This window comes from Seriola aureovittata, chromosome 3, assembly GCF_021018895.1.
Source record: "Seriola aureovittata isolate HTS-2021-v1 ecotype China chromosome 3, ASM2101889v1, whole genome shotgun sequence".
In the NCBI taxonomy this organism is placed as follows: Eukaryota; Metazoa; Chordata; class Actinopteri; order Carangiformes; family Carangidae; genus Seriola; species Seriola aureovittata.
Window position 1 is genome coordinate 30,458,711 of NC_079366.1, and position 12,817 is coordinate 30,471,527.

The window sequence follows — 12,817 nt, forward strand, 5'->3', positions numbered from 1 at the left end:
GGGGGGGGGGGGGTTGGGGAGCGAAGGAAGAGTCCAACACGCCAACATCCTGTCCGACATCTCCGCACGTCCCTCTGTTAAACACTGTGTCCATTAAAATAAGAATCCACTGTTTCCCATCCACTTCTGTTCAGTGCAGATGTGACTCAGTCTGAATCCACTGAGCATCAGCAGGGGGGAAGTGAAGGGAGCAATATTCAAAATATGTTGAGCATAATTATTTATATTTAAACAGGAGCTCTGGTGCATAAATGTCCCATTATTATCCTGGACAAGCAGCATTTTCTCTAATTTTAGCTCTATAAAGTTTTGAGTTTGATCTGGACGAGTCTGGTTTTCAGTTTCCTGATATTTTATATTTATATTTATATTATGACTGCAGAGTGGGCAAGTTATTAAAGCTCCTCCAGTGTAAAGGTCTGTGTCCATGTGTAGTGTGATTATAGATCAGCTCTAGCTTCTATATTAATACTGTGAAAGTATCAAAGCCTCAGTCCACAGAGAAATGCACACAGCCTGTATTCAGAACTTTGTGATGTCACAACGAAGCAGTCACTGCTCTATTGTGGTTAATAGACCAATTACCAGCCTAAGCCTGATGCTAATACAAACTAATTAACCGTCACTCTGTCCCTGCTCGGTCACTCATGTTTCCTTTAGACACATTAAAAGCTTTATAGAACTTTTTTAATTTTTTATTTAATCTTACCTCTCCGTCCTCATTCACCGCCCCCCTCCACGGCCTGGTGGATGAGTTCTGCTCAGGAGTCCGATCCACGTCTGTCGCTGAAGTGATGTTTTTGGGTTTTGGCTTCACCTACACGGAGGATGACGAGATAAAAGAAACGACTCAGTGTTAATGTTAAAGGGTTAATTCAAGTTTATTACAACGTGTGAAAAGTTATGAAAACACCAGAGTAATTTGTGCTCACCGAAGTAAAAGCTGAGAGCTGGGATCAGGGTGAAGTCTGACAGACACTAATGGAGGATGAATTCAGGTCTTTTATACTGAAGTAAAAGTAGAAATACCACAAAATAAAAAGAGTTGTGAGTAAAGGTAAAAAGAAATGTCCTCAGCTTCATGTAGTTGAAGCATCAGCAGTAAAAGAACATGATTCCTCCAACACTAGGGGTCACTGTGACTGATGCTGATTACAAACAGCAGCTGGCCGTAGTGTCCGCTCACTCCTCAGTAGAGGGCGCTGTGGCATCAGGATAACACAGAGCTGCAGAGGATGGGGGGGGGGGGGGGGGGGGGGGTGTGGAGGCATGTTAAGTCTCAGGCTGAGAGGATCACCCCGCTGCTCGTTCGCTGCTGCAGAGATCAACCTGGAGGAAGAGAGGAGGGGGGAGGAAGAGGGGAGAACGGCTGGTACTGCAATGCAGATCATCAAATGAGGAGGAGGAGGACGGAACAAGGGAGGGACGGAGGGAGGGAGGGAGGAGAGAGGGACCTGCCGGCTCTGCAGAAAGCAGATTTTTTTTTTCCTGGGGGGGTGGGGGGGAGGGGTGGGGAGTGGGGGGTGGGGGGGAGGGGTGGGGGGGTGGGGGGGAGGGGTGGGGGGGTTCAGGGATTCCCTGTTGGTTTGGAAAAGATCCAGAAGGAGGAGAAGCAGCGACGAGTTCAGCTCAGGAACACAGAGACAGATGGAGGCAGGAAACAGTTTGTAAAGAAACAGATTTAAAAGATTCATTTAAATTTAAAATCAAGAACGTGAAAGATTTCAGAAGAAACAACCTCCATGTGAATGTTGTTGTTGTTGAGGCGACGCAGAGCGACGTGTCCTGACGGAAGAACATTGTGTTGGAGTCACAGATTTATCCAAGAACACTGATGATAATTAAACACAATACTGGTCTCTGATTGGCTGGAAGGTGGACAAATCAAAAATAGTTTTGACCAAATCAGAGCTCATGATAAGTTGCAAGTAACCGTAGCAACAGAGCTGATTAATTAACCAGCTGACGTGATAACAGACTCCCAGGTGTTTTCCACAGGACGCCTTATCGTGCAGCGGCATTTCATTTATTCATCTATCTGTGTGGAATTTATTCATTTAAATATTCAATTCACTGAGTTCACAGCTGGTTTCGGTCTGACCTGTGTTAACACATGACTCCAGTCACTAACCCCCCCCCCCCCCCCCCATGGTGGAACCAAGATTTGTGATTTGAGTAATAAGAATCCAACTGATAAGGTTGTTTAAAACCTGCAGACCCTTCTTTAACTTTTGTTTTTAAAGAATAGAGATCCAGTTATGTAATGTTTGGGATATTTTACACTGTAATAATAAAGTTGTCAGTGTCGTCTTGTGGACAAACTCTGTAATAGACACATTGTTAAAGCTCCTCCAGTGTAAAGGTGTGTGTCCATGTGTAGTGTGATTATAGATTATAGATCAGCTCTAGCTTCTATATTAATACTGTGAAAGTATCAAAGCCTCAGTCCACAGAGAAATGCACACAGCCTGTATTCAGAAACTGAGCCTTAAAACCAGCCGTCAGGACTTCTGGAACTTTGTGATGTCACAACAAAGCAGTCACCAAGCCCCGCCCACCTGGACCCACCATCCAAACCTTGCAGGATTTGGTTTCTCTGAGTGTTTTTACCTGAAATCTGCTTTATTTTTATTGGATCACTCAGAAAACAGTCAGCCAATTTACATTTTTACTCAAAATGTAAATGTTTTTAAAACAGTTTTAAACTTGTGTTTTTTTTTATAAGCTTTGTGTTTTTATCATCTTATCACGTGTTGAGCGTGAGCTGTTTCTGCAAAACCAGAATGAATGGTATTCAAAATTAGTTCAACATTCACAGCAGAAGTGAAATGAAGCTAGTCAAACAAAAACAAACAAAACTACGACAAGTACAAAGTATAAAATAATTTATTTTTGACATTTGATGTGATTTTTTTTAGAAATACTCTTTGTGCTGATACAGTTTTCATTCCTGACAGTAAGTGAAGAACAAATTAAGAATATATGTATATCTGTGGTTACTACAAGGTTTCTCTCAAGCTTTTTCCTCCAAGCTGTGAATCTCCAAAACAGTGCATACGCGATATTAATAAAGATTTTGTACCGTTTTAACACTGAGGTGCTCTTCATGCACAGACAGCGGTCGTTACATACATGTGACCGACAGCAGAAGGTAGTAAAGTTTAGAGAGAACCAAACCTCAAAGTCCTCAAAGATACTTAAGAAGCAAGGCAAAGTCAGCTCGGTTTCAGTCTTTCCTTTGAAAAAAGAAACAGGTTTCAGACACCAGCTTCATGCAGGGACGACGGACGACCAAAGTGCATCAGTGTCGATAACCGGCGGTGCTTGTGGGACAGCGTGAGGTTGACAAAGTGCCACAAACAACAACCAGTCTCTCAGTACAAACAGCATACATGGCGATAATTGCATATTATGACGATACATTATATATCACACCTACACAGGATACACGAGATACCAAAGTCAAGACAAACGTACATCTCAGATTATCATTTAGACATGTCAGGTGAGTACATTTTTAAATGTCAGGTTACATTTCCTCTGATTAGCAGGAACAAAGTGTCAGGGACATTTGACATTTTCACTGCTAAAGTTTTTCAGTTGTAAATGTGTCAGTAATCGTAGATAAGCTTACTTTTACTCTGGTATCATGTTTGCAGATGATACTCAACTAAATTCTATTTTAAAAGACTGGATTTTGTTTCTGTTATCAATCTGGTTTGACTAAAACTGGTTAAACTCAGAATGAATGTTGACGCCATTCTGTCTAATCTGTGTGTTTGTTATGGTGAATGTTGCTACACAACAATGAAATTTACGTCACATGGACCCTCTCGGCTGCGTGGACACGTAAAGTATCGGCCTAGCCTCACTGCGTTCAGCTGCAGTTTCTCTAACATCCACTAGATGCAGCACCGGGAAAACTCTGATCGTATTGAAACGAACTGGAAAACTTCAACTTCTGTCTTTCAAATACAAAGTTCAGCAGGAGATTCAAGATTCAAGTATGTTTGGGGGTGTTTTTACCTCCATCAACAGGTGTGTCCACCTCTCACAGTCAGATGTGATGGTTGCTGCTCGTCTTGTCTCTGAGTGGTGCCGGTCTGCCCATGTTGAGTAACACAGCAACTACTTAACGATATGTCACTTTGTAAGCTAACAGCTGTGACTTAAGCTGTTGCAGTTGTTTGGATCCACCTGTTGCCCAGGAAATGGACGACACATTTCTCAGCCGCGTTTAAAGGAGCGTTTGAAACGCAACAGTCTAGTCGCACCGCTGTGACGCATCGGTCTTCAAATGCAGCCTCCGGAGGATGCGGCTCCTGAATTGGGACACAACCTTAGTTTCCGAATCTTGGCCAAACAGGAAGTTAACTCATTTTATTCAACAGATATGTATCATCAACTCCTCTGTAGAGCAGTGTAGGAGCTTGTTTACATAAAATTGGATGGTTCAAGATGGTTTGCTGAGTCAAATTTCACCAAATTGATGTAGGTGAACTGGATCCATTTCTGTCTGGAGTTTTGCTGTTGTGTCCGGGCTGTAAGAATATAATCTGCAAATCATCAAGACGACGGACGAGATGATCAGCTGACTAGAGGATTGAGAGACGAGTCGAACCGGTGGCGTTTCAAGGAGAAAACGTTGCATATAAAAATCATTACAGTTTACTGCGCTGGAGAGCACTGGAACTTTAATGGAGGCACAATGAAGAAGTCAAAGCTGAAACCAAAGAAAGAGCCGAGAAACATCTGGTAAACTCCAAAAACAACATGGAGGGATCGGTGCTGAGCCACTCACAACTCGTCTATTGGCTGTTGTGACCTGCAGCTACAACAGGACATTACGTCTGCTTCATTACAACACAATCTGTCAACCAGGGGCAACAAACGTGTTGTGGTTGGTAAACAAATGACACCAGACGATGGATCAACAGTCGCTGCTGTCACTGTCCTGTAGACGTTTGTCCAGGGGTGAAAACGCGGAGAACACCTCAGTTCATCATTTCACCTTTGTGTATTCCTCATCATGTTTGCGCTGACGGTGGTTTAGTTGCTACAAGTCGTCTCTGAACCGTCAGAGACACGACCAGCAACTTCTGGAAAGGAAACGACGTCCTCAACCAGTGGACACTGATGAAGGAGACTCATAAAGCCACAAGAAAGAGGCAATAATCTGAGGAGAGGTACAACATCTCTCCCAGAGGAGGCACTGACCAACCTGCACCTCAAACACCTACCTACAATGACCAAAACACACTGGTGACCTGCTGTCTAACACTTAAAGACACTTTCTTTGTTTTTGGAGACTTTCTGCCCTTTAGTGTTTAAGTATGAGTCAATGCAGCTTTAATCATTAGTGAAATCTGAACAAAAACGAACAAAGGAGGATGAGAAGAAGAAGCTAATTGTCAGTTGGGTTTTGCAGCCACTTATTACAGATAATGAACCCTTTAGTCTAAGTGTCTGAGGACAGGCTGCAGTGTTAGAGCCGGACAGTAACATTATTGTTTACAGTGTAATCATCCAGTGTGACCATGTGTGTTTGATGCAGAAAAAACTCACTAGCCCTGGACTGTTGGGGTTGTTTCCCAACACGACGGAGTCTGCTGAGAAAATCCTCCAGCAGTTATACTCAAAAACAACTGGAAATGAAACAGGCAGACCACACAGACCAAAAACTAAAACCAAGGAACTGGTTTTGTTTGCTCCAAGATATATGATACCTATGATATCCTGTTTCCACCTGGTATTAGAACGAGATCTGTGTCAAGATGTGATCTGGATCAGGGAAAACACATGTTAATATGGATGACCCTCAACTTACATACACACAGTCGTCCCTTTAGAGTATTTGGCATCACTTCCCTTGAACCTAGATGTGCCCTGTTTGCTGAAAAGTCCGCCAACCCTTCCTGCCAAAGATGGAGACAATGATAATGCTGCTTAATACCAGGTAAAAAGCCTGTGGTCATATATCCAGATACAGATCCTAAGTTCATACCTGGTGGAACTAAATACTTTATAATCTTAAATAACATTAACCATTTCTTAAAAACACCTGAATAAAGGAGTATATGTACCGTCAGTCCAAATTCAAATGCATTCAGGCAACCATCAGAATCATAAGCATTATTATTGTGTTTGAATTTGGAGGTGTTAGATATGATCTCCATTCAGAGCTGGAGTCTCATCAACTTCGAAACATGCAAATCTATAAAAAACTAAATTAAAAATAAAGCTCTGTGCAGAAACATCAACATCAGAAACATGTACGGCCTCATTTTCACTCTTTCACTTTAAATCCTTCACATTCATTCATATAAACGCTGCTGATTCCAATCATCAAAGACCTCTCCCTGAAGTCCGTGCACACAGTGTTTTAGTCTGCATGAAGGTGGTGACATCTTTTCTCTAAAATGGCGCTAATGTCATTTAGCACGTCTTACCGAGCAAAACCATTTCCCACCATCAGCTGAAAGATCTGGTCCACAATGTTCTTTAACCAGTTCAGCAGCTTCCTGCTTGGACTGAAAGGCTGTCTCTTGACTGATGCTGAATCGCATAGTGTGGCTTTGATACGATGATGTGCAGCAGTGAAATCATGAAGCCCAGTGAGTTTTAAAAGTTTGGGAATCTGTGAAATCAAATTGGCTTTTTACAGTAGATTGTAGTCGTCATCCTCACGTACATTAACATTAACATCTATCTTGACTTTCATTTGCGAACACTGGTACGTCTCTCTTTGATCCGAGCAGTCTAGCAGACTTGATTAAAAACATTTTGCGGTGCATAAAACTTTTGATTGAGAGTGCAGACAGCCAATGAGAGTGGACCCTTCAGTATCGGGAGGCTCTGAGCAGCTAAACAGACTTTGTGGACCAGACTTCATCAAATTCACCACATCACAGTGTCTAAGTCCTGTTCAAAACAACAACTTTAAAGCCTTCTGTTATTATTGCCGATATCTCGTGAAGGTCTCCAGGCTACAAACCCTCCTGAGGACCGAAGGTGCCGTTGTGACTGACTCTGTCTATAATCTCTCATCAAAGCAAAACTTATAAGACTTATCCTCGTTCTAGTTCGACGTCATTTCAGTCTGTAACGTCTCGAACAGCAGAGTGATGCTACGAACGAACCAAAGTGCTTTTGTCTTCTGTGTGACGTCGTCATTGACGACCATGAGCACAGCCTCACACTCAGGTGCTCTTCTCTGACATCTGGAGGCTGAATCGTTCAAGTTCGACTCCCACGGACTAATTCCATGTTCAGTTTACGAGAAGCTGTCCTTATCGGAGTCGGGGGACGGCGGCCGGGAGATCTCGAAGAAGGAGCCCGACGACTTCCTGGATTTGAGAAGTCGAAGCATCTCGGCTAACTGACCCTCCAGCGCTGCCATGCGACTGTTCAGAGATCTGATGTCTCCTCGTAATTCTTGTTTCAGCTCGAGGAAAGAGGCTTGCATGCTCTGCTCCGGTATTGGACAGAAGACCCTCTTCTCCTCAGACTGAACTGGACTCCTCTCCTGTGGCGTCCTGGCGTCGCCGACATTGTCCAATCGGAGGTCGCTCTTTGTGATGCCGCTGTCGCATGAGTCGGTTTTCTTGAGGGACATCTCGTCATGAGACTTAGTTCTATCAGGCAGCGTCTCCATGGACTCGGCCTTGGAGACGCTGCTCCATGAATCGGCCTTCACGACCGCCTCCTTGAATCGTCCCCAGCCTTTGGCTTTGGGCGGCTCTGCAGATTTGCAACCGGTCAGGTTTCCGTTTTGGATGGCAGGGGTGTGGAGCATGACTCGGCTGGAGGTCCGGGATGAAGAGGATGCAGTGGATGCTGAGGAGGAGGCGGGTGTGGCGGGGCTCTCGGTCACCATGACGATACTGGTGGAGGCCAGGACCTCTGGGCCTTTGGGCTGCTCTAGGTGATCCACACCTTTTTCCACATCACTGGAACTAGGACTGACCCGCTCGGCGGCAAGTCGGGCCTCCTTCTGCTGTCGGAAACGCTGGAAGAGTCGTCGGACTGGGTGATCCGGTGGGAGATTCAGAGGAGCCTCGTTCTTCCTCTTCAACGCCTCCTCCTCCTCACGTTTCACATCGCTGATCTTCCGGAAGACAATCTGTTCAAAGACATGAAACCAGAAGAAAACCATTCAGAACAGTTTCACTTTGTCAAACAAGTATCCTCAACTTCTTTACTCTTACTCTTGGATAGAGGATGGACCCCTGTGACTGTTTAGGCCTTGGACTGAGGACTGACGTGACTCAACTTCCAAACGGAGGTCGAACAGGTCCAAAAAACTTGTACATGACCTTAGAAGCCGATTCTTCTTGTCGATAGAAAATGGCCCTGATTCTGAAACTGAGAACCTAACACGCCCTGAAAATCTTGTTTTTGCTGACCTCAGTACACAACAGGTATACTCCGAGACCCTGTGACATCACTGCTTGGGAGTGGTTACAGGTGCAACAGAGCACGCTTCTGACCACACTAAACCACACACATCAGTGATGCAGAGGTTAAACAGAGGGCAGTGACACGCTAGCACCGAGAGCTAGTGACTGACTAGCACTAGCGTGTTCTCAGCTCACTAACATGTTAATTGAACCCTGAGGAAACCAGCAGGTCGAGGCGTGCCGAGGAAATGTTTCACGTTTTCCCGTTCCGAGAGAAGAGTCCCACCCAGAGCCTCGGGCCCTCAATTAAAACTGCATGTTCAACAGTGTCAGATGGAGCGCTCTCATCTGAAAGTGTGTGGATTGAGCATCTGCTTCTGCTGTGAAAACAAGCTCATCCATTATTAAACAAACATCTCTGTGCTGTACACAGCTCTGAGACCTGATCGGAAAAAAAGGGACAAATTATGCAAGAAGCCTTTTCTCTAAAGCTTTGATCTAAATGTCAAGAAAAGCGTGGACAGTTCAGGATTAAAGACCTTTATCCAAGTGTCTTCACTTTGGACAGAAAACTCTAAACAAATAAAACAGCCACCAACTGGTCAGAGTATGAAAACAGAGTTGGGCCAAAACTACTGGAAAAAACATTTGAGAGTTAAGAGTTTAATAAGATCCAGTTCAAAATCCTTTCCAATGAAGACATTGATGAGCAGTGTTGATGGACATATATAAAAACAGCGGTATGGTCCTTTAATTAAACATCTTCGCTGCAGGCTGCTCCGGTTGCAGGTGAAGCAGGTTACATTACAGCTGACCTCGCTGTAAATCGATGTGTGTGAAAACCGTCACATCAACGAGAGACTGTTTGCTACATGCGACCTCTGCTGAGGCTGACGACCGACTGACCGCGTCTGTATTCTGCAGCGACAGCGCAGGACGGCGGCGGCGAGGCTTTTCGATGTCATCAGTATGTTGAACCCTGAGCCAATCAGTGAGCTCCTGACCCTCTGAAATTGGATCGTGTGGACGAAGCAGCAGCAGCAGCAGCTGGACGGTGCTATCGGAGCTCAGTGAGGCGATAAGAGGAGAGCAACACAGAACGTGAGAGAACTGCTAATCCTCATCCACTGCTGTTCTGTTTCTTCTGACAGGAACTATATATCTGGCTGCTGCCACTGGTTTTGATATACAGCCAGCTGAGACTGCTCTATGCTGTGATGTACATAAATCCCGGTCTGCAGGGACTCTAAACATTCACAGCACACAGTAACTAGCTAGGAGTTAGGGGCGGAGTCAGGCACTGCCAAGATGGCAACGGTGGAGCAGCTCACTCTGAGCTTCAAGACCGCTCTCTTCAGAAACGTGTGGGTATTCGTCACAGAGGCTGCGTCCATCTTTATTTACAGTCTGGACAGATAAACAATGAGCTGAAACTGTAGATTCATCACTACCACAGAAAATTCTTGCTTTTCCCTTGTTTAAACAATTCAAACCAGACCGGCTTTAATCGCACTGAGCCATGAGCATGTTTGCACTGCGCCCTCACACACCTGAGAGAAAGTCTGTTTCTTTAAGTCTCTGTTTTCAGTTTCTGTAGTTTATACCTGAATCTTTCAGCTTCATTAAACTGTTTACTCGTCTGTATCAGAGCTGTTTTCTCCGGCTGCTGCCGCTACCTCACATTAAAAGGCTTCCAATAAGAGGCTTTTATTGTGAAGCAGCAGCAGGAACTGTAAAGTATTCAGCACAGATTTAGTGTTATACATCAATAAAAACAAGGCTACACAGTCAGATATGAACATTTTCAGTGCTAATTGTTCAGCAGATGTGTTTTACTGCAGGGAGGAAGAGAACAAACAGAACGAGGCATGGCGAGCTGGAAACAGCAGCAGACGACAGACTCTCACTAACGAGCTGACCTCCAACACCTCCAGGTAAACAAAACCTCTCACCTCGCCGTGCTGTGAAGAAACACTCACACAGTGGCAGCTCCGCCTGCGTGGTCACGACCACCAGCACCGTCATCACCAAGCCTTACAGTGTGAGGCCCTGTCAGCGCCCCCTCCAGGCTGCACTGTTCATTACAGCTTCGATATAAACAAACAACATCCTGATGATTTGTTGAGTCTTAACTACGGAAGCCCTGAAGTCAAGTGGAAACATTTTTTTTTGTGTGTGTGTTGATGTTTTTTGTGATACTCATACGGTCACAAGGGGCAGAAGTGCAGCACTACCCCATGTATTCTTCATATATTGTGTGTTTGAGCTATTTGCTATTGCTACATAGCCACTGTTAGCATTAACAGCTGTGTACTTACCAGTCTAGGAGAAACATTGCGAGCGGGGGAAAGCAACCTTCTTGTTTTGCCTCTATTTCTATCACTTCTTTTCTTCTTCTTAAGGTAGCATGCTAACCAGCTAGCTTAGACCGAGTCACTGTAGCATCCAGTATTATAATTTCTTGTATTGTAAACGCAAACATGGCTGAAGCTCTTGGCAAGCGTCCATCACCACCACCTGCTCCCGGCAATAAAACCATGTTCGGCAGCAAAGAAAACTTATATACTGCATATATATACTATATATATATATAATATAACATTATTTTCATTTTATTTTCTTTTGTCCCTGTTTTCATTTTCTCCACATTTCTTTCACAGGCTCTTGTGGACAAAGTGTGGATTACAAAAACAAACACTTATAAAAATCCTGATTTTAAAATGCAAAATTTGTCCTGAGGGTGGCGCCAAAGGAAAGATCAAAATCTAAAGGGTTCATCTTGTGGGGAACAGGAATGAAATCAAGACGTTTCGGGGAAATGTGACCAGGAAGTTCTTGTATTTAGTATGTCATTGTGGAGATTTTGAAAGGTCAGAGGTCACCACTGAATACATCCTCTGGGAGCCATGAATAACCTCATCTGTGTTCATGTAAATCTCAGATATACTGAGGACGAACGAAGTGTTAATTGGACAAAAGAAATCACTATATAACTTTTATAGAAAATTATTTTACCACATTTGCAGATTTTTTCCCATTTAAAATAAACTCAAGTCTTGTGGCTGAACACGAGACACAGATTTTGTGAGATCAGATGTTTTGTGAGAGACGAGGTGCTGTGAGCTGTGTGGAGGCCGTCGTCTAAAGGTTTGGAGGTGAGAGCTGCTCTGGCAGGTCATCTCTCTCCACCAGTGTCATTATTGCACAGCCAAGCAGAACAGGACACGATGGCTTTCACATCGATTTACAGCAGAGAGAGAGAGAGAGAGAGAGAGAGAGCGAGAGAGAGAGAGAGAGAGAGAGAGTCGCTGTAAAACTAACCGAGAGCGAGCAGCTTATGGCCGACATCAGTGTTTTATACCTCATCTTAATTCCCTGCTCTGCTGTTTGTTTTCATCTGATCCAATTCAATAAGAAGCAGTTTCTCTACGAACACTGTGACAAACATCTGTCTGAACACTTGTTTACTCTGATTTAATTAACATTCAGCTGATAATTCTGTTTCCTTTTGTTTCTATAAATGAGTTTCAGTATTTTGAAAACACTCATTAAAACAGATTCAAAAATCCAGAAGATAATGAGACTTTTTTTTTTTTTTCTTGTTTTGAAGATGGTAAAAATTAATCTTAAATTACTGGCTGAGTTTGATCAGTGATTTTTGTCAGTGTGAGTGTTGGAATTGTGTGTGAAGGGTCCGATCACACCTGGGACCCGGGTTAAAGAGGGGCCCCATTATTATATCTGGCAAAGACAGTGATGGTTACATTCAACTGTCACTTAATTAATCACTGATTTAATGTTTGCTGCTCGCAGAAAATTCCATATTATATCAGTGAAAAGAGGGAAATCAAATGTTAATAATCTGTTTATTTCATGAATTTATAAAATAGGAAAAAACTAGAATTGTCACCTGGAGGTTTTATGCCTCCACCAACCAGTCCAGTTGCAGTCAATTAGATAATGAATTCTATTTATGACCTAAACATGTTTTGTGAGGTCACAGTGACCTTTGACCTTTGACCACCAAACTCTAATCAGTTCATCCTTGAGTCCAAGTGAAAGTTTGTGCCAAATTTGCCTCAAGATGTTACTATAAAGATAATAAAGAAGGACGTCGCCTTTGTGACGTCACCCACAGGTTTCTGAAGCTCAGAGTGAGCTGCTCCACCGTCGCCATCTTGGCATTGTCTGACTCCGCCTCCTAACTCCCAGCTAATCAAAAAATGGACAAAGAGGAGGGGCGTATGTGGAGCTGAGACTTCGGTTCATGCCAATTCGTGGCAAGCATACACGCACCCACCTGTCACTCAAAGAGGCCACGCCCTCAATCCTCTATACCTTTAGTCTTTAATAAAATGTAAACAGGTGAGTTATATAAACAGGTGAGTTATATAAACAGGTGAGTTATATAAACAGGT

At 43.7% G+C, this 12,817-nt stretch overlaps 1 protein-coding gene across 2 annotated transcripts in view; it reads right to left on the minus strand.

The window, feature by feature from the left end:
- Positions 1 to 2,868: 2,868 nt before the first annotated feature.
- kcnh1b (potassium voltage-gated channel, subfamily H (eag-related), member 1b) overlaps positions 2,869 to 12,817 on the minus strand; it is a 48,625-nt gene continuing 38,676 nt past the window's right edge. For both annotated transcript variants that reach the window (XM_056369196.1, XM_056369189.1), the window contains one exon: positions 2,869 to 8,122. In XM_056369196.1, the coding sequence (XP_056225171.1) occupies positions 7,274 to 8,122 (849 nt within the window). In that variant the 3' untranslated portion in view covers positions 2,869 to 7,273. The remainder of the gene's footprint in view (positions 8,123 to 12,817) is intronic.